General features: G+C 45.5%; 1 protein-coding gene across 1 annotated transcript in view; it reads right to left on the reverse strand.

Moving 5' to 3' along the window:
* Nucleotides 1–4,544: 4,544 nt before the first annotated feature.
* Nucleotides 4,545–27,302, reverse strand: part of LOC137317956 (zinc finger protein 271-like) — a 64,504-nt gene continuing 41,746 nt past the window's right edge. Inside the window, exons 2-3 of the mRNA XM_067980952.1 lie at nt 8,338–8,806; nt 4,545–4,780 (exon numbers count right to left, since the gene is read on the reverse strand). Of these exons, the coding sequence (XP_067837053.1) occupies nt 4,545–4,780; nt 8,338–8,806 (705 nt within the window). The remainder of the gene's footprint in view (nt 4,781–8,337; nt 8,807–27,302) is intronic.

Raw genomic sequence — 27,302 nt, forward strand, 5'->3', positions numbered from 1 at the left:
GGAGATGGGGAGGGGAAGGCCATGCAGGGATTTAAACCACAGGATGAAAATGAATCGTCAGGAGTGAACTTGGTCAATACAATGATATGAAAACTGTAAATGAAGCCGCTCATTTGTTGTTGGACCAGTCCTTTCTGAGCACAGCTTTTAACTTTATTACTGAGAGAGGTCTCATTAAGACAAGGTTCTGAACTTTGAGATGTTTGTGATATATCCATGTCATTATTTACACTGAAGACAAAGCTGCAGATGTAATGTGTTTGTTCAGCCGACTGTAACTAATAGCAATGATCAGGGGTATAACCGTGTCAGTGGAAATTTATCCCCTGTATAAATCAGGGCTTGTTGCAATGTGTCAGCTCAGAGTGCCTGCCGGAACTGCGGTTTTCAGATCAACAGAAGTCACTGCTTCTCACAGAAATGGGATATCCAGTAATGTCCCAGATAGAACGCATTTACTATCCTGTTCTTGCAGGCATTGGAGTCCCGGGTAAGCCGTTATCTCATCTGTGAATATTGTAAATCGCTGTTAACTGTGCTGCTTTACTTGGTTAATTATTTTCCTCCCACCATGTTTTACACAACCGCCTTTTCTGTTCCATCAGTTGGATGTTGGAATATTTAAAGTCGCTGCTCTTTTGGTTTTGCATTATATCTCTAATGAACGTTTCATATCCAACCCTGGCATTGTTACTGGATTATTCCCTGCACTGAATGTATTGGAATCAGGTGTCTGGGCTAAGAGCTGGTATCAGACCATCAGGAGCCATTAATTGCTTCATGTTGTGGAACTAACCTGCCATGGAATATTTTTTCATAAATGTGTTTTCAGTGATTGATAATGAGACAGCTCACGGTCTCAGTGTTACAAGGAGGCAGCGCAATGTTCTCCCTCTTCAATAACATGGTTCAGTTTAACTGGGATTTCAATGTATTTATTGGTTGTCAATGTTATGAATTACTATTTCATTATGTGTGTATCTCACGCATCTCCAGAGGTCTGGCTACTGAACTGAGTTTGCTGCTGATTCTTTCACATCTCATTCTCTGTTCCATTGTGGATGAATTCACTTTAATATGCAATGTTTTGAGGTTATGTTGTATCAGTTTGCACTTCATCTGTTGGAATCAGGAGCCCTTCTATTTATCTGCAGATTATGAGCAGCAGCGGTGATGTTGGCGTATTTTTCATTGAACAATGCCGCCATCTAACGCTGTACTTTATGATTACAGGAGAAGGAATTTCAATTCTGGCGATGTGTTTCTGGAACATGCATTGTAGATGAAGTGAACAGTGTGGGTGAACAGGTAGAGACTTGAATGATCTATAGAAACATTAAACTGTTCACAGAGGCTTCACCATTTAACAAACGGACACGAAGAATATGATCGTTGGAACACGGGGCTTGTGGAGAGAAAGCAGGCGCAGGATGTGATGATTTACTCGGATGGGAAAAGGGGCATTGAGAAAGAGAGTCGAGAGAGTGCAGAGAGATAGAGAGGAGCGATCGACAACGCGACTGAGAAGGAAAACGAGAGGGAGGGGGAGAAGGAACGAAAGAGAGAGACAGATAAAGAGAGAGAGAGAGAGAGAGCGGCAGCGTTGTGAATTATTTATCGGAATGAACTGCTGAAATTTGCAGTACAATTATGCAGAGGAAATGAGACTTGAAGGTGTTATTAGGATGTCGTCGATAGATGTGTGAATTTTATTGTACTCGCGCCGGATGTTTTTAACCCTATCAGGACCTCAGTCTGTTTATGTGAATGTTCCACTTACTTGTTTAATGACTGAATACATGAACATAATTGAAATGTAATTAAAGAATAAAATGAGCCATTTGTTGATCCTATTGGATTATTAGGATACTGTATTCTAAAAATTGTGTGTCAACTTAATTCAATAAAGAACGAGGCTAATTTAATTAATGCCTTTTAATTTAATTATAATTGAATGTGCAAAGTAAATTTATTGACCGCGTTATATAAAAAAAACGAGATTTTTGTTTAGATAAACATAAAAATTAAAGGTTGAATTCATTAATTGCGTTGAGTTACTGTGACCCACAGATTAAATTCCCTCGAACACCCTCCAACAGTCTCTCCCTGTGAATCACAGTCTCTCCTCCCACTGCATTGAATCCTCTGTCTCCTCATCCGTTGCTTCAGTTTAACCGCTTTCCCAAATCATCTGCTACTCACTCCCCTCCAGCTCCTACATGTCTTTTTCCTTGTCTTCCTCCCAATCTCACTCACTGGCTCAGCCTCCAGCTGTCTTTTCCAATCCGAACAGAAGCCTGAAACACACCGCCGCGGATATCGGGCTTTCCCGTTTTGTGCCACCCCCTGTCAGCTCTCTGACTCCAGAGCAACAAACCAGCAGCACTTATCCCTGTCCCCTCACCTTCCCGGCCCGCGCTCTCTCCCCCCTTCGTCTGGAGCCCAACTCCGTCTTCAATACGTTGCATTCCTCCGTAAAACACCTTCTCCCTTCCCCACCGGCACTGCGCCCTCATTCGGCCCTTCCAGTGCATCCGGTGCTCACTTTATTCAATTTCCTTATCAATTTCCCAATTCATTATTGATCATTGTATTTAAAAACATTTCTCTGCCCGAAAGCGCTGCCCAGGTCAGTGAATCAGTTTCCAACGTTTGATGCAGCGACAAAGCTAGAAATTTCACCCCAGATCCTGTCAAACTGCTGCTTTGGCTCCAGGTCTGATCAGTAATTTCTCTGCTTCCGTTTCTCTCTCTTACAGTTAACTTGGTGGCGATTGCGATCCTGTCCCGAGGAAAGTGCGGACTCTCCAAATGTATCACTCGTTACCTGGTGGGAATGGCGGCGGCCGATCTCCTGGTCGTTATCACTGATGTCCTAATGTGGCGCATTGTTGTTATTTATTTCCAAGTTTCATTCTTGACCATTACCCCCGTGTGCCGTCTCATTGCCAGCCTGAGTTTAGCAGCCACAACGGCCTCGGTCTGGTTCACAGTGGTTTTCACCTTTGATCGATTTGTGGCCATTTGTTGTCAGAAGCTGAAAACAAAATATTGCACCGAGAAAACGGCGGCTGTTGTTATCGGGGTGGTGAGTGCGCTGAGCTGTTTCCTAAACATTCCCTGGTACTTTGTAATTGGCCCGGAATATACAATGGACAATGTAGCCCGGGGTTGTGTCTTGAAACCAACCTTCTTCACTTCAACTGCATGGGCAGCGTTTGACTTGTTTCATCTTGTGTTAGTGCCTTGTCTCCCATTCATTCTGATTTTGCTGTTCAATGTTCTCACCGCCAGGCACATATTAGCGGCCAGTGGACTCCGCAGGGGACTCCGGGGCCGCAGCAATGGAGAGAATCACAAGGATCCAGAGATGGAGAATCGAAGGAAATCCATCATTTTACTCTTCAGTATATCAGGCAGTTTTATATTGTTATGGAGCACAGAAGCTTTTTATGTTATCTCTGTGCGTTTCACAAACGTCCAGAACTATATGACCAGTGACATTGAGTCAGCCGCATTCATGCTTCAACTTCTCAGTTCCTGCACCAACACGTGTATTTATGCTGTGACCCAGACTAAATTCAGAGAGGAGCTGATAAACGGGGTGAAATACCCACTGAATATAATTGTTAGAATAGTTAAATCATAGAAACGTCTCAAGACTTTTCATTCAAAATTAAATAAAGTGTCAGTTGGAGTATATTTTTTTACATTTGGCGGTGGCGTAAGACGGGCGGTAGCGGATCGGGCGCCCGTTTTTCGCCGCCCCTGATTTTACTATCTATTGACATCAATGAATTCACTAAAGTAACTGATTTCAATCCAATAGTTCAAATAAATTTGGAAATATTAGAAAGGAATTATATTTTACGCGACATATGCAGTGTTGTGAAATGATACAAGATGTGATTCTAACATGAAATGGATTGCTGTTATTAGTCTGGAAATAATATGATTTCAATATTCAATGTTTAATCCTGAAATGAATAAACTCAAATCCTCCTTTTCGGTTGATGATTATTTCCCATCACACACACTGCCCGGTGGGATGGACTGAGGGTGAGCTGCCAGGGTCAGACAGCGCCCTGTTCATTGGGACATTTGTTTTGACCAGAACAGAATAATAATGGACCAACACCCGGACCGTTACCAGCTGGTAAAATATTAATGTAATTTCAAACTACAGTGGTGCGTTCCGGAGATCGTTTCCTCTCTGAGCTGCTATGCAGCAATGTTTACTCACTGCAGGGAGTTTAATGGGACATGAGGCTGGACCTGGTTCCACAGATCTATACGGAAACCGCCTGATACGTTTCCGCGATTATCAGGGGACAGGGGATTTCGCGCGATCGCAGCAAGTCAAGGGAAAGCTCTCCTGCTGCTCCTTGACCCACAAAATATCAGTTAAAATAAAACTTCTCAGTGTTCTGCACCACTCAATTCCCATCGAAAGGGCGGCTCCTCCACCCATTTGTAACCAACATTGAATAGTGTCCCGCGTACGTCATACTACTCCGATTTACGTGAGTAACCTAACACCTCCATCACCCCATTTCCGCTGTGCTGTAAGGGCAGTTCCCCGGGACGCACACCGCGACAGATAACAACTGCTGCTGGAAGACCATCAACTCAGTGAAGGAGGCCCTTTGGTCCACCCGATACTTGCTGGTCTTCCAGCAGAAGGACCTGCCCACGACCGATTGTTGCTGACTGGCACACACCATGGTCCAGGAGTCCGTGCTGTGGGACACACTGAAGCGAGGAGCAGCCTTCTCAAAGGCTGTATGGGGCAAGGCCACCGTGCAAGGACATTTCACTTTGTATTGTACAGCATGTATTAGAAGCTATGTACCGTGTGTTGAATTGTAATAATTGAATCGTAGTGTGTACGAGCTGTATTGTATTATTTTGAATTGTAACTGTGATATTTGCATTGAACTGCCTGTATTCATAAATGTTATGAAATAAAGTATATTTTTAAAAGTTCCAGTCTCAACGTGTCTGATGTTATTAGACAGTGAATGGTGGAGATACAGCCGGACAGTACAAATATGGGGAGATAAACAAAGAGCATCTACTTCAGGCACCAGGTGAGAAATAGGATTAATGCCTTAATGATGAGAAACTAGGGACTGGAGAGGAGCAAAGGGGTTTGGGTGTCCAGGTGCACCAATCACTAAAAGTTATTGCACATGTAAAAAAAAATAATGGTCCCAATTTCTAGGCTGTCATATCCCAAGGTATCGCTATCAGGTCCTTCGCCAACTCTCTGGAATTTGTTGATACAATCAGGCCCCATTGCCTCCCTTGCTGGGCCATTCCATGCATCCAGCACACTCTGCATTAAAAAGGTTACATTCAATCATTCTACTCATCCTAAACCCTGGGGAGAGAAGACTAATAGTGACAGGCGGACCCAGGAGGACCCAGGCCATCAGCCTTATATGAATTTGGACGTTTCTGTTTTTAATTCAGATTGTTGGATTTGAAATTTCTTCCCTTTCTTGTACCTTTATATTTTAATTTAATTATTGCAGATTTTGCATTTTTAAACAAATTCTTCAAACCCTTTGCGCAGTGAGTGCTGACTCCGGGCCCTTTGATTGACAGCTCTCACCACCCCCGTCCTGGACCCCGGGCTGACTCCTCCCATCAAGTGACACGCGTCAGCGTCACTCACCTTAGCGCGTTGACGTCAAGACGCGGTCCTTGTGCCGGGGCCAGGAGGATGATGATGCGGGTCCTCGCCCGACAAAGGGAGGGCCCGCACCCGGGAGTGGCCTGAGATGGGAGAGCGGGCTTGGCGGGGGTCGGGCTGACGGCTCCTGTGCCGGCTCTGAGAAAGAGGCCGCTCGGCTCATCGCGCCTGTGCCGGCTCTGTGCAAGAGGCCGCTCGGTCCATCGCGCCTGTGCCGGCTCTGCGAAAGAGGCCGCTCGGCCCATCGCGCCCGTTCCGGCCCTGTGAAAGAACGATTCGATTAGTCCCACTCCCCTACTCTTTCCCCACAGTCCCGCAAATTTCCCCCCTTCAAGGATTCACCCGATTTCCTTTTGAAAGTTATTATTGAATCTGCACCCACCGCCCTTTCAGGCAGTGAATTCCAGATCAGAACAACTCGCTGCCTAAAAACATTTTCCTCATCCCCCTCTGGCTCTTTTCCCAATTCCCTTCAATCTGTGTCCTCTGGTTACAGACCCTCCAGCCAGTGGCAACAGTTTCTCCCCATCGACTCCATCAAAACCCCTCCTCATTTTCAACCCCTCGACTGCTGTTGTGACCCTGACTGTTCCCCCGCGGGCATCAATGTCTTCTCCACCTGTCTGCCGGGCAGTGAACCGTAAGTTTCTGTTCGTGTGTTACGACACTGGCTCCCGGTCCGGCAACGTCTCGATTTTAAGATCCTCATCCTCGTGTTCAAATCCCTCCATGGTCCTCTCCCCTTCCCTATCTCTGTAACCTCCTCCAACCGATGTAATCTCCTCTGACAACCCCATGTCACTCCACCCTATCATGGATTCTACCCCACCCATTTATCTCCGCCCACAGCCCATGTACACTCTACGGACGATCATTGCTGGGAAACTCAGTCCTGTCTTACACACAGTCAGTGCTGGGACACTCAGTCCTGTCATACACACAGTCAGTGCTGCGACACTCAGTTCTGTCATACACAGAGTCAGTGCTGGGACACTCAGTCCTGTCATACACACAGTCAGTGGCGGGACACTCCGTCCTGTCACACACACAGTCAGTGGCGGGACACTCTGTCCTGTCATACACACAGTCAGTGGCGGGACACTCTGTCCTGTCATACACACAGTCAGTGTTGGGACACTCAGTCCTGTCATACACACAGTCAGTGGCGGGACACTCTGTCCTGTCATACACACAATCAGTGCTGGGACACTCAGTCCTGTCATACACACAGTCAGTGGCGGGACACTCTGTCCTGTCATACACACAATCAGTGCTGGGACACTCAGTCCTGTCATACACACAATCAGTGCTAGGACACTCTGTCCTGTCATACACACAATCAGTGCTAGGACACTCTGTCCTGTCATACACACAATCAGTGCTGGGAAACTCAGTCCTGTCATACACACAATCAGTGCTGGGACACTCAATCCTGTTATACACACAATCAGTGCTGGGACACTCAGTCCTGTCATACACACATTCAGTGTTGGGACACTCAGTCCTGTCATGCACACAGTCAGTGCTGGGACACTCAGTCCTGTCATACACACAGTAAGTGCTGGGACACTCAGTTCTGTCATACACAGAGTCAGTGCTAGGACACTCAGTCCTGTCATACACACAGTCAGTGGCAGGACACTCTGTCCTGTCATACACACAGTCAGTGGCGGGACACTCTGTCCTGTCATACACACAATCAGTGCTGGGACACTCAGTCCTGTCATACACACAATCAGTGCTGGGACACTCAATCCTGTTATACACACAATCAGTGCTGGGACACTCAGTCCTGTCATACACACAGTCAGTGTTGGGACACTCAGTCCTGTCATACACACAGTCAGTGCTGCGACACTCAGTCCTGTCATACACACAGTCAGTGGCGGGACACTCTGTCGTGTCATACACACAGTCAGTGCTGGGACACTCTGTCCTGTCATACACACAGTCAGTGCTGTGACAGTCTGTCCTGTCATACACACAGTCAGTGCTGTGACAGTCTGTCCTGTCCTACACACAGTCAGTGCTGGGACAGTCTGTCCTGTCATACACACAGTCAGTGCTGGGACACTCTGTCCTGTCATACACACAGTCAGTGCTGTGACAGTCTGTCCTGTCATACACACAGTCAGTGCTGTGACAGTCTGTCCTGTCCTACACACAGTCAGTGCTGGGACAGTCTGTCCTGTCATACACACAATCAGTGCTGGGACACTCTGTCCTGTCAGACTTGGACGTCATGTATATCCATCTAGGAACCCAATTATAAGATGGATTCTACTCACCCCACAATAATCTTCAATCAGCTTGTCTTATCATCAAGATATCAAGCACTAGACACACTGTCTTTAAAGCATCGCTGATTTATTTGACTCTTGTACAGAATACTAAACTCCAGCCCAGTTAAAGGGGTTATTAACATCAGAAACAAATCCCAAGTGTCAGAATGAACATGGTTCAGTCCTGGATGTGATTAACAGCAGCGATAGCAGCAGAATCCAACCCCTGCAGTCACAATTGAACTCGCTGGTGTTTCAGCAGGTGGGATGATTGAGTGAATCCCATCCCACACACAGAGCTGGTGAATGGCCTCTCCCCAGTGTGAGTCTGTTGGTGTGTCAGCAGTTCCTTTTTACTTTTGAAGCTCTTCTCACAGTCAGAACATTTGAAAAGTCTCTTATCAGTGTGAACAAGTTGATGTTCAATGAGTTTGGATGACTGAGTGAATCCCTTCACACACACGGAGCAGGTGAACGGCCTCTCCCCAGTGTGAACACGCTGGTGTATCATTAGGCTGGATGACTGAGTGAATCCCTTCCCACACACGGAGCAGGTGAACGGCCTCTCCCCAGTGTGAACTCGCTGGTGTGTCAGCAGATCACTTGTTCTTTTAAAGCTCTTCTCACAGTCAGAACATTTAAAGGGTCTCTTATCAATGTGAACAATTTGGTGTTTAATGAGGCAGGATGACAGAGTGAAACCTGTCCCACACACAGAGCAGGTGAACGGCCTCTCCCCAGTGTGAACTCGTTGGTGTGTTAGCAGATGGGATGAATTGGTGAATCTCTTCCCACACTCAGTGCAGGTGAACGACCTCTCCCCAGTGTGATTGCGTTGGTGTGCCAGTCGTTCCGTTTTACTTTTAAAGCTCTTCTCACAGTCAGAACATTTGAAAGGTCTCATATCAGTGTGAACAAGCTGATGTGTCAGAAGACTGGATGACTGAATGAATCTCTTTCCACACACACAGCAGGTGAACGGCCTCTCCCCGGTGTGATTGCGTCGATGAGTTTCCAGAAGGGATGGGAATCTGAATCCTTTCCCACAGTCCCCACATTTCCACGGCTTCTCCATGGTGCAGGTATCCTTGTGTCTCTCCAGGTTGGATGATCAGTTGAAGCCAAAACAACACAGAGAACACGTGTACGGTTTCTCCCCGCTGTGAATTGTGCAGTGTTTTTTCAGGCTGTGTAACTGGTTAAAGCTCTTTCCACAGACAGTGCACTGGAACACTCTCTCTCGGGTGTATGTGTCTCGGTGATTTTCCAGTTACACTGAATCATAGAATCATAGAAATTTACAACATGGAAAGAGTCCCTTCGGCCCAACATGTCCATGTCGCCCAGTTTATATCACTAAGCTCGTCCCAATTGCCTGCACTTGGCCCATATCCCTTCATACCCATCTTACCCATGTAACTGTCCAAATGCTTTTTAAAAGACAAAATTGTACCCGCCTCTACTACTGCCTCTGGCAGCTCGTTCCAGACACTGACCACCCTTTGAGTGAAAAAATTGCCCCTCTGGACCCTTTTGTATCTTTCCCCTCTCACCTTAAATCTATGCCCCTCGTTATAGACTCCCCTATCTTTGGGAAAAGATTTTGACTATCTCCCTTATCAATGCCCCTCATTATTTTATAGACTTCTATAAGATCACCCCTAAACCTCCCACTCTCCAGGGAAAAAGGCTCAGTCTATCCAACCTCTCCCTATAAGTCAAACCATCAAGTCCCGGTAGCATCCTAATAAATCTTTTCTGCACTCTTTCTAGTTTAATAATATCCTTTCTATAATAGGGTGACCAGAACTGTACACAGTATTCCAAGTGTGGCCTTACTAATGTATTGTACAAATTCAACAAGCCATCCCAACTCCTATATTCAATGTTCTGACCAATGAAACCAAGCATGCCGAATGCCTTCTTCACCACCCTATCCAACCGTGACTCCACTTTCAAGGAGCTATGAACCTGTACTCCTCGATCTCTTTGTTCTTTAACTGTCCCCAACGCCCTACCATTAACGGAGTAGGTCCTGGCCCGATTCGATCCACCAAAATGAATCACCTCACATTTATCTAAATTAAACTCCATCTGCCATTCATCGGCCCACTGGCCCAATTTATCATGATCCCGTTGCAATCCTAGATAACCTTCTTCACTGTCCACAATGCCACCAATCTTGGTGTCATCTGCAAACTTACTAACCATGCCTCCTAAATTCTCATCCAAATCATTAATATCAATAACAAATAACAGCGGACCCAGCACCGATCCCTGAGGCACACCGCTGGTCACAGGCCTCCAGTTTGAAAAACAACCCTCCACAACCACCCTCTGTCTTCTGTCGTCAATCTAATTTTGTATCCAATTGGCTACCTCACCTTGGATCCCGTGAGATTTAACCTTATGTAACAACCTACCATGCGGTACCTTGTCAAAGGCTTTGCTGAAGTCCATGTAGACCACGTCTACTGCACAGCCCTCATCTATCTTCTTGGTTACCCCTTCAAAAAACTCAATCAAATTCGTGAGACATGATTTTCCTCTCACAAAACCATGCTGACTGTTCCTAATCAGTCCCTGCCTCTCCAAATGCCTGTAGATCCTGTCTCTCAGAATACCGTCTAACAACTTACCACTGCAGATGTCAGGCTCACCGGTCTGTAGTTCCCAGGCTTTTCCCTGCCGCCCTTCTTAAACAAAGGCACAACATTTGCTACCCTCTAATCTTCAGGCACCTCACCTGTAGCTGTCGATGATTCAAATATCTCTGCTAAGGGACCCGCAATTTCCTCCCTAACCTCCCATAACGTCCTGCGATACATTTCATCAGGTCCCGGAGATTTATCTACCTTGATGCGCGTTAAGACTTCCAGCACCTCCCTCTCTGTAATATGTACACTCCTCAAGACATCACTTTTTATTTCCCCATGTTCCCTAACATCCATGCCTTTCTCAACCGTAAATACCGATGTGAAATATTCATTTAGGATCTCACCCATCTCTTGTGGTTCCGCACATAGATGACCTTGTTGATCCTTAAGAGGCCCTACTCTCTCCCTAGTTACTCTTTTGCCATTTATGTATTTGTCGAAGCTCTTTGGATTCTCCTTTGCTTATCTGCCAAAGCAATCTCATGTCCACTTTTTGCCCTCCTGATTTCTCTCTTATCTCTACTCCGGCAATCTCTATACTCTTCAAGGGATCCACTTGATCCCAGCTGCCTATGCATGTCATATGCCTCCTGATATTTGAACTGATGTTTGAAATCTCTTCCCAGAGACAGAACAGACAAACATTCCTCCTTCTATATTCAAAGGCAGATGATCTTCAGGTGCTGGTGAATCGAGTGACTGTCAGATCTTGATGTGATGTTTGGTTTGAGTTTCCCATCTGCAAATCCTCCCCTTCTAATACCCTGTAAAAGGAGATGACGAAAGTCCTCACTGTGAATACAGGGAATACAGGATATAAATTCAGAACAGGCAATTCCAGTTTCTATGGAACATTCTTCCCGCTCATTCCCCCAGACTGTAAATCCCTGCCCCTCACACTCACCCTCCTCCCTCTGCTGAAATCCAAACCCATCGCACCATCTCCAAAATTTTTCCTTCAATTTATGTTTTCACTCCCCCTGAAGGTCCTGACTCTGACTGAGTTCAGTTCTACACTCACTGGTTACCCTCCCTCTCCTCCCCTGAAGGTCCTGACTCTGACTGGGTTCAGTTTTACACTCACTGGTTCCCTTCCCTCTTCTCCCCTGAAGGTCCTGACTCTGTAGAACTGAACCTAGCCAGAGTCGGAACCTTCAGGGGAGGAGAAGGAGGGGAACCAGTGAGTGTGGAACTGAATCCAGCCACTCACTGGTTACCCTCCCTATCCTCCACTGAAGGTGATGACTCTGGCTGGGTGCTTATGCTCTCATCCTCTTTTCGACACTATATCGCTCCCTATAGCTGCCTGTAAGTTGTCCATCTGTGATATCTCCCACTTTTGGTGATTTTGGCTCCCTGTCCAGTCACCATCACTCCCTGACCAATCACCATTTCTACTTCAATTATAGACTTTGCCTGACCCGTAACAATTTCTCCTTCATTTACAGATATTCCCTGATCAGTCATCCTTTCTGCTTCATTTACAGACACTCCCTGACCCATCATCATTTATCCTTCATTTAGAGACACTCCCTAACTTGTCACGATTTCTCCTTCATTAATAGACACTCCCGAATCAGTCACCTCCTCTCTCCACATCTCCCTCCAGATGTCCTTTCAGTAGTGAACAAGGCCCTTGCCATTCACAATCTTATTGCTGATGGCTGCATTTAGCAATATAGGAACAAGAGTCAGCCATTCAGCTCCAGGAGCCTGTTCCGTCCTTCAATTAGGTTATGGCTGATCTGTATCTTAACTCCATCCACCCGCCTTGATACCATAACCCTTAATATCCTTGTCAAACAAAAATATATCAATCTCAGTTTTGAAATTATCAATTGACCCCCAGCCTCAACAGCTTTCAGGGGGAGAGAGTTCCAGATTTCCATTAACCTTTGTGTGAAAAATTGCTTCCTGACTTCACCCCTGAACGGCCTAGCTCTAATTTGAAGGTGATTCCCCCTTGTGCTAGACTCCCCCACCAGAGGAAATAGTTTCTCTCTATCTACCCTATAAAATCCTTTAATCTTCTCCAACACCTCAATTAGATCACACCTTAATCTTGTATATTCAAGACAATACAAACCTAGTCTATGCAATCTGTCCTCATAATTTACAAAAATCATCACTGTAAGTACAGGTTAGAAATTCACAGCAGACAGTTCTGCTTTCTCCGGAACATTCTTTCCGCTCTTGCACCTCCTAAGCTGTTAGTCCCTTGTTCCACACTCTCCCTCCTTGCCCCTATTAAGCTGTAAATCCCCCGTCCAACACACTCTCCCTCCTTGCCTCTATTAAGCTGTAAATCCCCCGTCCAACACAATCTCACTCATTGCCCTCCTCCTTGCCCCTATTTAGCAATAAATGCCCCGTCCCACCCACTCTCCCTCCTTGCCCATATTAAGCTATAAATCCGCCGTCCCACACTCTCCCTCCTTGCCTCTATTAAGCTGTAAATCCCCCGTCCCGCACACTCTCCCTCCTTGCCCCTATTAAGCTGTAAATCCCCCGTCCCACACACTCTCCCTCCTTGCCTCAATAAAGCTGTAAATCCCCCGTCCCGCACAATCTCCCTCCTTGACACGTCCTCGCTGTTTGAAATCGAGATTCATCGCAGCCTCTATTTTTTCTCCCTTTCTCACCTGAAGGTGCTGCGTGATGGTGGGGTTCGGGACCAGTCAATGTTTACCTCCAGTACCCGGTCAAGTCGTAATTCTGTACTTGTGAGCCTGTATACCGAGCTGTCAGCATTTCTACCATGGGGAGCAGCAGAGCCACCGTCCCTGGCTGATTCTGTCCGGTAAAGCTGAGGCCAACAGGAGCAGATCAACAACCTGCATTTACACTGAGCGGAGTCTCAGCAACACCGAGTGGGGCTCGGGGCCCGACAGGCGGCATCCCCCGTCCGACCCGCCGATTCCCGGTTTCTTCTCCAGTTTCCACCGAGTCCGACTCGAGACAAACCACAGGAGCGATGCGCTCCCAAAATACAATGCGGGCCTGGGTAGCATGCGCAGCCTGACCCGGAAATCACCGCGTTGAAGAGATAGAGGTGTTTCTGGGGCGCGGGGGATTGTGGGGCCTCCGGCCGCCATTGCTCGCCGGGTGTCGATCAGTGTTTTGTTGCCCAAGTTGCGCACAGAACCGTATCGAGAAATAGAGACTGAGGAATTCAGAGCCGTTTTGCTGAACAGACACTCACGGTACAATGTAGAACAGTGTTTCTCAAACTATGTTTCTCGTGATCCAGTGGAAGAAAAACACTTCCCCCAGGGACCTATAACAATAATATCTTCTGACTGGAGTTTTTATCAAATCCCAATAAAAGTCAGTCCATGCTCGCTCTTCTCTTCACTTCACTTCAAGTAATAACTAAAATTAGACTTCGACGATCCTTGAAAAACATTTTAAGTACAGTATAAATACAATAAGAAAACGGTCAGGTTGAGTTGCACTTACTTAATGTGACGGATGGGTCTGCCTGTTTTTCATGATTTCGTTCCAATCTGGATCACAAGATGAAAGCGCTGCACGCATATCAGGTTTCTTGCTCTTGTTTTTATTCTTGTCAAAGTCGAAAATCCCAGTTCGCACATGTAGGTTGTTGTGAACGGCAGCAACAACAAAACACTAATCTTACTTAACAGAGGATATTTTTTGAAAGCACTGATCGAAAAAGATGACAAACTGAATGACTTGTGGCGTGTTTTCAGTGTGCTCACAGGTAAGTCGCACCAGCTCGTTTTCTTGCTCAGGCATCAAATTTAGCTTATTTATTGATTCAGGATTTTAGAAACCAAAAGGATCTTTCACCTTACGCTTTTCCATCAAATTTTCAAATCCCTCTGCAGGGAAGTAGCGATCAAAATGGTCAAACAGAGCAGCGAGATGTAACAGTATGACACATTTCATTTCATTCCCTTTATCTTCATTGATGCTGTTCTCTCCACCCCAGAGGGCTGTGGATGTTCAGTCGTTTAGTGTATTCAATATTGAGTATGATAGATTTTTTCACAAGGAAATCAAAGGATATGGGGATAGGGCGGTAAAGTGGAGATGAGGTTCAAGATCAGCAATGATCTATTGAACGGCAGAGCAGGCTCGAGGGGCCGTATGGCCTGCTCCTGCTCCTATTTCATATGTTCATATCCTACCAGAGATGCGGTACCCAAAACTAAATGAGGACTAACCAGAGCTCTGTATAACTGTGACATAACTTCCATTCCTTTTTATTTCATGTCCCTTGAGATAAACATCAAAATACCATTCCCATTTTAACTTATTTTTGCACCTTTTCGTGAATTCTGTACTTGGTCTCATAAATCCCTCTGCTCACCCACAGTTCCTAGTTTCTTCCCATTTAGAAAATACTCTGATCTATCTTTTTAACGTCCAAAGTGGATGACCTCACACTTCCCCACGTTGAACTCCATCTGCCACAGTTTCACCCACTCACTTAATCTATCAATGTTCCTTTGCAACTTTCTGCTCCCATCTATAATGATTGCGGTGCCACCTAACTTAGTTTCATCAGCAGACTTGGATATAAGGCTCTCTACAAAAGAACATAAGAAATAGGAGGAGGAGTAGGCCATACGGCCCCTCGAGCCTGCTCCGCCATTCAATATGATGATGGCTGATCTTCGACCTCAACTCCACTTTCCCGCCTGATCCACATTTGCCTTGATTCCATTTGCGTCCAAAAATCTATCGATCTCAGCTTTGTAAATATTTAACGACTGAGCATCCACAGCCCTCTGGGGTGGAGAATTCCAAAGATTCACAACCCTTTGAGTGATGAAATTTTTCCTCATGTCGATGCTAATTGGCCAACCCCTTATCTTGATTCTCTGACCTCAAGTTCTTGACTCTCCCACCAGGGGAATCAGCCTCTCCGCATCTACCCTTTCAAGCCGTCTAAAAATGTTATACGTTTCAATGCGATCATCTCTTATTCTTCTAAACTCCAGCGAATATAGGCCAATTTTACACAATATCTCCTCATCGTACAATTGCAGCAAGTCCTCATTACTCTTATATTGCAACACCCTTGCAATAAAAGCTAACATACCATTTGCCTTTCTCACTCTCAGAAGACCCTTGGTAGCTCACTATTTCCAGTATGTTTGTCCTCTATTCCTTCTATAGGGAAAATAAATTAACGTTGAAAACATTTTGCTATAATTCTAACAGTTTATGTTTTTGAAACAATATCCAGCTGAACGCCAACAAATTCGCTGGCAATCTTAATGAGGGATATAAATTAATAAAAACACTGAAATGCGATGGCTGGGAATCGAACCCGAGTCAATTGCTTGGAAGGCAGCTATGTTCACTACTATAGCACCATCGCTGGCAGTCAAAGACAAGCAAATTGCTCCGAAACCTCAGACCCTGAACAGACACTGCAGGCTGTTGAATTTTGTTCTTCATTTCAACTGGTTTCTGACGGATCCTTTCTCGCTCTGTTGCAGTTCCCGTTTCCGCCCAGTAGATGTCGCCAACCCCCAATCGACGAAAATTACACAACAGACATTGATTCTTCACCTGACATCGGACTGAAGAGACAGTCGATACCTGCAATACTTGACCAGCTGGAAATACATTTTCCCGCAGCTCACATCAGCCATTGAGTAAAATTAAATAATTACATTAAATCATTACAGAGACCTGATTACCAGTTGGGCACGAATGGCAGCTTAATATTCAAGTCTATAAGATATTTAGAAAGGACAGGGAAACAGGGAAAGGAGGAGGAGTAGCAATATTACTAAAGGACAATATTACAGCAGTTCAAAGATAGAATGTCAATGAGGGTGAGCGGGCAGTGTAAACACTCTGAAAGACCCATGGAGAGCAAGGTTCATGTCGTAGATGCAGTATATTTGGATTTTCCGAAGGCCTTTGATAGGTACCGCGTTGGAGACTCATGGCTAAGTTCAGTACACGCGGAGTCAGGGGACAGGTGGAAGAATGGTTTGCAAGCTGGCAACAAAAAAGAAAACAGAGAATAGAGGTTAAGGGTAGTTACTCAGATTGGCAAACAGGTGGGAAGTGGAGTTCCACAGCGATCGGTGTTGGGACCACTGTTGTTCACAATTTACATTAAAAATTCGGGACACGAGAATCGGAAGTACAATTTCAAAATTAGTGGACGACAACAAATTGGGGGATATAGTTAATACAAAGGAAGAATGCATCAAAATGCAAGAGAACATTTACAAAGTTGCAGAATGAAGAATAAGGAGGTCACATACGGCTTGGATAATAAGGGAAATAAGGAAAGGAGGAGCAGTAGCAACATTACTAAAGGACAATAGTACAGCAGTTCAACGATAGAATGTCAGTGAGGGTGAGCGGGATAGAGGAGCAAATGGATTTAGTGGTACATATATACAAATTACTGAAAGTAGCGACGCAAGTTAATATGGTCATAAAAAGGCAAATCAAACACTAGGATTCATTTCGAGAGGGATAGAATTGAAAAGCAATGAAGTTATGTTAAAATTGTATGGGACCTTGGTTAGACCACACTTGGAGTACTGTGCACAGTTCTGGTCTCCATGTTATATAAAGGACATCGAAGGTGCAAAAAAATTCTCACGATACGAGAAATGAGAGGATATTCATATTCGGAAAAGCTGAACAGACTGGGGGCGTTTTCTCCAGAAAAGAGAAGGCTGAGGGGTGACCTGATAGAAGTCTTCCGATGGGGTTTCATAGGGTAGACATCGAGAAAATGTTTCAACTTGGATTGAGTCCAAAACTAGAGGTAATAAACATAAAATAGTCGCTAATAAATCCAATAAGTAATTCAGGAGAAACTGCTTTACCCAAAGAGTGGTTAGAATGTGGAAAATGCTACCACAAGGAGTAGTTCAGACAAATAGCACAGGTGCATTGAAGGTTTAGCTCTATTAACACATGAGGAAGGAAGGAATCGAAGGGTATTCTGATAGAGTTAGATGAATTAGGGAGGGAGGAGCCTCGTGTGGAGAATAAACACCGACATCGACCAGTTGGGCCGAATGTGCCGTCGTTCCGAAGTAACTCGATGTAAATGCTCTTTTCAGAGCCACCCACTGTATCTGTGAAAGTGGTGGTTACTGGCTGAACGGAGACGCTGATATGCTCCTGGTGTGGCTTTGAGCTGCTTTATTCTCGTTGTAGGCGAGGTGAGGTATTAATGGGACTGGAATCGGGGCACCGACCACAGTCCGGTACTTTAAACGGTGACCCGCAGACCCAGTTCACACATCACCAGATTTCTTGTATTTATTTAAACTACTTGCCATGTTGGGCTCTTAAAGCATCACCAGAACTGCTCGACTAACCTTTCCACATTTGTGGAATTCAGCGCTTCGCTCCGTTTCTCTTCTATTTTGTTGGATTATTTACATCACGCATCAAACTCACTGGGGAATCACTGAGATGTAAATTTGTACAGAAACAAATAACAGTGAATTGTCTGGTGCCCAGGAGATCAGACACATTACTCGCCTTTCGTCCTGTTAACAAGTAAACCGTGTTTCGAGTCCACCTACCCGCTTTGATTCCATATGGGGGATTAAACAGGGAAAGCGGGCGGGGCCAGAGTAACAGACAGAGCAGATGGCGGATTCTGATCTTCGAGCTCCACCTCCAGTTCTCGCCGACAAACGATTTCTAACGATAATCTAACCGAAACACAGCGCTCCGCACAAACCCTTACAAACTCGGTCTTCATGTTCAAGGATTCCAAAACACCCGGAGCTTTCAAATAAGCCACGTTACAATGAAAAGTCAGTCATATTCCTGCCTGAATACATTCCATTCAATAACAATCAACTCGGCTCCTCCATTTCAGTCTGTTTCCCTGTTCAATCTCCCCACATCCCCACCCAGACGAGTTCAGCAGTTTACAAACACCTTGCATACATTTGGAGAGTCTAATGTGTTCCGGTTTGAGTTATGACGCGGAATTTCTCCGCCAGTGTTACCGCCTCACAGAGACTCTCACCCTGAATCTGTGAAAAGATTTTGGCCATGCACTGGGACTGGAGCCGAACACATCCTCAGTTACAGTGAGGTCTGGCCCGGACATCTCATTCTCTCTCTTTTATATCAGACAGTATCCCACCTTCATGTCCGTACTAGAGAGAGAGAGAGAGAGACTGTCAGACTTACACTTCCTATCAGTGTGTTCATATCACGCTCAATAGCAGTATCCAACCTTCACATAAAGCACCAGAGAGAGCGAGAGGGAGAGAGAAGGCGACAGACACGGTGAGAGAGAGAGCGGAGAGACACAGTGCCACAGTATCAGTTGCAGACTGACCTGTAAAGTTCCGTTTTTTTCCAGAAAGATCCCATTGGAGAGACAGACGATGAAATCTCATCTCTCACTGATATTATACCAGAGGCAGACACATTATTAATCCCACCCTCAGTGACAGTGCAGAGAGTGTCAAAAACAATGTGCCACATTTAATCTTCTTCTGCCCGTTGCACTATATTCGGTTTTGCAGCTCAATGTCGTTCGGTATTCCAATCAGTAATCGAGAGTTTTACTCTGATTAAATTAATCTGGGACTGTTGCTGTCAGATATTAATCCTACACCGTCCCAGAAAATGCACCGACTCACTCTTTCCTCCTGCTTTCTCCAGGAATGGTTTGAGAAATCCTCCCTCCAGTTTCTTCCTCAAGCGTCAGTTTTATCAGTAAAGAGTTCAAGAATGAACAGAACCCATTGGCTCATTTCACAGCCGCCCACTTTATCTCTGAAAGGCTCTTTACCATCAAAAGGTTCCGAGGGAAACAGCAGGGATGGAAACATCTCGTTTAATAGTTGGAGATTGTAAAGTCAGTCTGGATTCCAGCGTTAGGCACTGGTGGAATCCCATTTGTTTCCCATTCTGGTGCCTGTTCCTGCACTGCCTGTGGACCCCATTCCCTCTGACCTCTCCCCCAGACCCACTTCCTTTGCTCAGACTCTGAAAAATTCCAATTGGGGAAAGTTTCCATCGATTTTTATTGGGAATTCAACCAGATACCTGCGCATGCGTGACTCAGCCCCGCCCCCAGCGCTGATTGTTGGCGAGCAGAAGAGCGCATGCGCGCTCTGCTCCACCAGCTCGGCCTCTGGGCGCCATTCCCTCAGTGAGCGGAAGAAGATGGTTTAAAACAGCCGGGAATGGAGAGATCACGGCCCCCGGGGGAAGGGAGCAAAGAGCAGCCTCGTTACAGCAGCTCATCGCTTCGGGACCGTGTCCGCAGATGGGCTCAGAGATCGGCATTGAGTCCGGGGGAAGGTCAGGGGGAGTCCGGGGGCTGTTTGTAAGAGGCGGAGTGGATCAGGAACTGGTCCCGGAACATGGAGTGAGCGGGAGAAGGGAGAGGTCATTCTCGGGTTGTGTGTGTACAGGGTGTGTCCAGGGTAAGGGAGACAGAATGGGAAGAACCTGCTATTTAAAATCATTGCTGCTTTCTCTCCCCAAACCAGTAGTGAATGTTCCTGGTTTAGTTCCAGTCTCACCTTGTTGATTGTTATTGGACAGTGAAGAGTGGAAACAGAGCCGGACAGTAAGGATGTGGGGAGTTATACAAAGAGCATCGATTGCAGGGATCAGGTGAGAAGTGTGAACGACACATTTTAAACAGCGGCTGTTTGGTTTCGGTTGAACGGTCGATCCCATGGGAGAGGGGATTAGAAACCAGGCCTGTACAAAGGTCCCTGTCCCATCCGGTAGTCCCATTCATGGATCAGTGCAGATGTTGTGTTGTGTTGTGTCTGGATGTGACGAAATTGTTTTAAAACAGCCCAACACATCTGGCACCTTTAGAACCGAGAGGAGAAATGTCTTCACTCAGATGGTGGTGAACCTGTGGAATTCGCCACCAGAGAAGGCAGTGGAGGCCTCGTCATTCGATGTATTCAATAAGAAAATCGATACATTTTTGAATGCCAAAGGTATCAAGGGATATGGGGGAAAAGCAGGAACAGGATACTGAGTTAGGCGATCAGCCATGATAATTTTGAATGGTGGAGCAGGCCCGAAGGGCCGAATGGCCTGCTCTTGCTCCTATTTTCTATGTTTCTATGGTGTGCAGAAGCTGCGTGCTTCAGTGGAGTCAGACACTGATACTGTTTGTATCGCTGGTTTTCATTTGTGGATATTCAAAATGATCATTAACAGACCATTAAACTGATCACTTTTGTATTTTCTACCTCACCTGTTCTTGAGTTACAAGAGATACTTTTTCTTTCGACAGGCAAATTTTTGAAGGAGCCAGAAAAAATGTGATTTTCCTCCACCCGAGGCACAAGGAAGAGTGCAGCCAGCTTCTCACACACAGTAGGTACATTATCACACACAGAGCACAGAGACACAGACAGGTCATCAGTTCCTCAGTCTCAGACAGTAGAAGTAGTCAGTCCCACACTGATGCCAAGTCCCACAGACACACTTTCAAATAAACAGTCAGAGGAGGAGAGGCAGACGTTGTTTCCATTTCACCCCAACTCAGTACAACTGCCAGGTAGATCCACAAATCCCAGTCCAATATCACACCCACCATCAGATTGAAAGGTAATGTGTCAATTTCACAATAGTGCAGCCTAAGCTAGAAATTAAATCACAGATAGAACTGTCACATGGTGCCCGATTGAAAGATACAGCAATAGCCCCAATAATGTAAACCAAGTTTCATCTCAAATAATGAGTAGAACTCACACACATTGTGATATTAAAAGATGCAGTATCCATCCAAATTCTGTAACCTGAGATACAAATTACATACAAGTCCAAAACTCACATATAGTATCAGAGTGAGAGATGCTGAAAGATAGTATAACCTGAGAAACAAAATCAGTTACCAGTTCAAAACTCACCCATTTTATGAACCTGAAAGTTACAATTCGATTAGACCCAGAGCAACACATTACATAGAAGTGCTAAAGTCTCATACAGTGACACCCTGAAAGATACAATATCAATTCCATGAGTGCAGACTGAGCTGCACATTGTATAGCAATCCAAAAATCTCAAAGTTTGAGACTGAGATCCAGGATCAATTGCGTTAGTGTTCATTGTGATACAGGTTTAATATTGGTCCAAAGGGCACACAGCTTGTCACATTAAAACCTGCAACAAGAAATTCGAATGTGCACGGCATTTTCAAAATTAACTACTATGGGGAAAACTATTTATAGGTTTAGATATACACAAGATAGAGTTTCAAACACCAAACTGTAAGCTGATCTCCAATTAAAAGACAGATATGGAATTAATCCTGACTTTTGGACTGTTCCAGAAACTGATAGATACAGAATGAATCCCAGATACTCAAACAGTACCAGAGATTGGCAGATACAGAATGAATCCATCACACACAGTACCAGAGGCTGAGAGATACAGAATGAATCCCACACCCACACACAGTACCAGAGACTGACAGATACAGAATGAATCCCACACCCACACACAGTACCAGAGACTGACAGATACAGAATGAATCCCACACTCACATACAGCACCAGAGACTGACAGATACAGAATGAATCCCACACCCACATACAGCACCAGAGACTGACAGATACAGAATGAATCCCACACCCACATACAGCACCAGAGACTGACAGATACAGAATGAATCCCAAACTCACACAGAGTACCATGGAATGACAGGTACAGAATGAATCCCACACTCACACACAGTACCAGAGACTGAAAGATACAGAATGATTCCGACAGTCACACACAGTACCAGAGACTGAAAGATACAGAATGAATCCCACATTCACACACAGTACCAGATACAGAATGAATCCCACACTCACACACAGCACCAGATACAGAATGAATCCCACATTCACATACAGTCCCAGATACAGAATGAATCCCACACTCACACACAGTACCAGATAAAGAATGAATCCCACATTCACATACAGTACCAGATACAGAATGAATCCCATATTCACATACAGTCCCAGATACAGAATGAATCCCACACTCACACACAGTACCAGATACAGAATGAATCCCATATTCACATACAGTACCAGATACAGAATGAATCACACATTCACACACAGTCCCAGATACAGAATGAATCCCATATTCACATACAGTACCAGATTCAGAATGAATCACACATTCACACACAGTCCCAGATACAGAATGAATCCCAAATCCACATACAGTACCAGATACAGAATGAATCCCATATTCACATACAGTACCAGATACAGAATGAATCCCATATTCACATACAGTACAAGATACAGAATGAATCCCACATTCACACACAGTACCAGATACAGAATGTATCCCACATTCACATACAGTACCAGATACAGAATGAATCCCACATTCACACACAGTACCAGATACAGAATGAATCCCACATTCACATACAGTACCAGATACAGAATGAATTACACATTCACACACAGTCCCAGATACAGAATGAATCCCACATTCACATACAGTACAAGATACAGAATAAATCCCACATTCACACACAGTACCAGATACAGAATGAATCCCACATTCACATACAGTACAGATACAGAATGAAACCCACATTCACATACAGTACCAGATACAGAATGAATCCCACACTCACATACAGTACCAGATACAGAATGAATCCCACATTCACATACAGTACCAGATACAGAATGAATCCCTCACTCACACACATTACTTGATACAGAATGAATCCCACACTCACATACAGTAACAGATAGAGAATTAATCCCTCATTCACATACAGTACAAGATACAGAATGAATCCCTCACTCACACACATTACCAGATACTGAATGAATCCCACACTCATACACAGTTCCAGATACTGAATGAATCCCACACTCACACACAGTACCAGATAGAGAATGAATCCCACATTCACATACAGTACTAGATACAGAATCAATCCCACATTCTCATACAGTACCAGATACAGAATGAATCCCACTCTCAAATACAATACCAGATACAGAATGTCTCCCACATTCACACACAGTACCAGATACAGAATGACTCCCACACTCACACACAGTACCAGATACAGAATGACTCTCACACTCACACACAGTACCAGATACAGAATGAATCCCACATTCACATACAGTACCAGATACAGAATGAATCCCACACTCACACACAGTACTCGAAACTAACAGATGCAGAATGAATTGGCAGAACGAAAGGGCTGCCCGTATAATCTGAACTCGGAGCGGATTTTGGTTGATGCTGTGTCTGAAATTGAATTTGAAAATGTCGGTGAAGAAAACACTTCCTAAGAAGGGCAACAAAAAACGGTGAATAAATCGCCATCAAAGGCAGCAAGAAGCGAAGAAAGTCGACGAAGGAGAGTTACTCCATCGACGTCTACAAAGTGATGAAGCAGGTTCACCCCGACACCGGCATCTCCTCCAAGGCCATGAGCATCATGAACTCCTTTGTGAACGATATTTTCGAGCGCTTCGCGGGTGAGGCTTCCCGCCTGGCCCATTATAATAAGCGCCACACTATTAGCTCCCGGGAGATCCAGACCGCTGTGCGCCTGCTGCTGCCCGGGGAACTGGCCAAACACGCCGTGTCGGAAGGGACAAAGGCGGTGACCAAATACACCAGCTCCAAGTAAAACTCCACAACGTACTGAAAAAAAACAACGGCTATTTTAAGAGCCGCCCACAGCACTTATGTCGTCAATTTATTCATTTCGATCATCATCCTTTGAATCTGGTGGGGAAATTGAAAGAAAGTCAGTGAAACTCCCCCATTTTAATGTTTGTCTCTGCAGAATTTACTGCCCAATAAAGTGAACACGGGTCCGGGATTCGTTCAATTCCCTTTTGCTTTGCTCTCGCTCTCATTCAGATTTGCACCGCCCCCGGTTTTCCCGTTAACCACCACTTTCAGGGCTGAGAATCAGAATTTAGTTACTTCCTCTTTCTCACTGTGGAGCGAGTCTCTGAAATAATTAATTACTGATCTTAATATCGCGCATATAAGCAACACGTTCCCTGCAGTGTAACAATCCGGAATGAACGCCTTGGGGAAAAGAATCGGCTCATTTTAAGGCTTCGTCCATGATTCCGTTTTCAGGACACACGGTTCCTGTTCAGTCCCTGCAACGGAATCAATCGATAACCTGTGATTTGTTACTTTTCCAGGTCGAAGTGAAATTTGGGGTTTAATTCCGCAAGTTAGAGACAATATATTTTTGAAACAGGGCCAGGAATTTGGGACGTGTAATACGGAATAACATTATTACAAAGAGATTTTAAGTCTTTGTGTAAAAACGACATGGCCGAGTAAATTCACTTCTTTCATACATTGAAATTGGCGGCCTTTTTCAAAATTTAAAAAAAATCGGTCAATTGAGGCCACTCATTTGCTCCGTTTCTTAATTTCGTCTCTCCGATTGGTTAAGTAAATTAGTTTTCAAGCAAAGCAACCAATGAGAAGTAGTCTGTTTACAGCTGGTTTCGACAGTTGGGCCTGTGGTAATTCCAGGTCCCCAGTGACTGAGCTCAAACGGTTCAATTTCACAAACCCTCTCAGTATCAGTCTCAGAAACAACCGTCAGAGGGAAAATCCATATCACAAGCTGGGCCCTTATCACAGCGGCTCAGCTCAACCTGTTCTCCCATGGAAACCCCCGGTCCCACATCACAACATCTGACTGATAAATAGAACCAAAACAGAGCGAATGGAGTGAAGGAACAATTCACTGAGTGGGGAATTCGGCTCGGGGTAAACTCACTTGTAACGTTCCCTGGACAATTCAGTGCACTCAATGAGGGAAATTTTCCTCAGTAACCGGTGCAGCTCGCCGCCGATACCACGTTACGTTACTGTGTGTTCCAGAAAACTCCTTATAATAAAAAAACTATTCCGTATCCCCATTTAACTCCGCCCCAGTTCCCAGGTCAGTGCTCTCTCTGTGAGGCGGTGGGTGGCTCTTAGAAGAGCCTTTGTTTTGTGTCCGGTTGGAAATGGTCGAGTCGTTCAGCCGCCGAATCCATAGAGAGTGCGGCCCTGCCGTTTCAGAGCGTACACCACATCCATGGCAGTGACCGTCTTGCGCTTGGCGTGTTCAGTGTAGGTGACCGCGTCCCTGATCACATTCTCCAGGAAAACCTTCAGCACCCCGCGGGTTTCCTCGTAGATCAGACCCGAGATCCGCTTGACACCGCCACGGCGAGCCAGGCGGCGGATGGCTGGTTTGGTGATCCCCTGGATGTTATCACGAAGCACTTTACGGTGCCGCTTGGCTCCGCCTTTGCCCAGTCCTTTGCCTCCTTTACCTCTGCCAGACATGATGATTCTTCACTCAGATCGCTGCTGAATGAAAAACCCTCGCCTTTCTTCTGTATTTATAAAGCCCGCCCCGACCTGGTAGAGAAATGCACATTATCGGAGAGGCCGGGGAGGAGTGTTTGAATGACAGACAGAGCATGAAGTGCGGGAGAGGAGGAGACTGGCTCAGAATGACGGACAAGCGGACGTGCAACTTTTAGCTCCGCCTCCAGGAATTAGTTACCGTCCTTTATAAAATTTTCACCAGTATCAAATGCGGAACATAAATTCGGACACAATCATTACAGACTCCGGCTTGATATTCAAGGATTGCTCGAAAAAAAAGGCGGAAAATACAATTTAAATTCAATAATTGAGGCACACTACAGATCCAATACAATCACTATCATAACAGAATCAATCAGTGCCGCTCCGGGACCGTTGGAAGAGGGAGTTTTAGTTTTCAGATTTGTAGCTGACAGGAGGCGCCCAATAGTTCAATAAACATAAATCGGTGTGGAAGGCACCCGATACCTTTCCGTGCTTGGGTCAATATGGGACTGTATAGAATCAGGCACTGGGATGGATGGAGACTGGTCCTGTGTGGGGACTGGATAGAATCAGGCACTGGGATGGATGGAGAATGATCCTGTGTGGGGACTGGATAGAATCAGGCACTGGGATGGATGGAGACTGGTCCTGTGTGGGGACTGGATAGAATCAGGCACTGGGATGGATGGAGACTGGTCCTGTGTGGGGACTGGATAGATTCAGGCACTGGGATGGATGGAGACTGGTCCTGTGTGGGGACTGGATAGATTCAGGGACCTGGATGGATGGAGACTGGTCCTGTGTGGGGACTGGATAGATTCAGGCACTGGGATGGATGGAGACTGGTCCTGTGTGGGGACTGGATAGATTCAGGGACCTGGATGGATGGAGAATGGTCCTGTGAGGGGACTGGATAGAATCAGGTACTGGGATGGATGGAGACTGGTCCTGTGTGGGGACTGGATAGATTCAGGGACCTGGATGGATGGAGAATGGTCCTGTGTGGGGACTGGATAGATTCAGGTCCTGGGATGGATGGAGACTGGTCCTGTGTGGGGACTGGATAGATTCAGGTACTGGGATGGATGGAGACTGGTCCTGTGTGGGGACTGGATAGATTCAGGGACCTGGATGGATGGAGACTGGTCCTGTGTGGGGACTGGATAGATTCAGGTACTGGGATGGACAGAGACAGTTCCTGTGTGGGGACTGGATTCAAGGACTGAGATGGACAGAGACTTGTCCTTGGCCACTGTGTGAAGCGGAATCATAAAACTTCGCAACCTCAGCGTCCAATTTACCCTGAGATAAGCATCT

Source organism: Heptranchias perlo, unplaced genomic scaffold (assembly GCF_035084215.1).
Source record: "Heptranchias perlo isolate sHepPer1 unplaced genomic scaffold, sHepPer1.hap1 HAP1_SCAFFOLD_64, whole genome shotgun sequence".
Taxonomy (NCBI): domain Eukaryota; kingdom Metazoa; phylum Chordata; class Chondrichthyes; order Hexanchiformes; family Hexanchidae; genus Heptranchias; species Heptranchias perlo.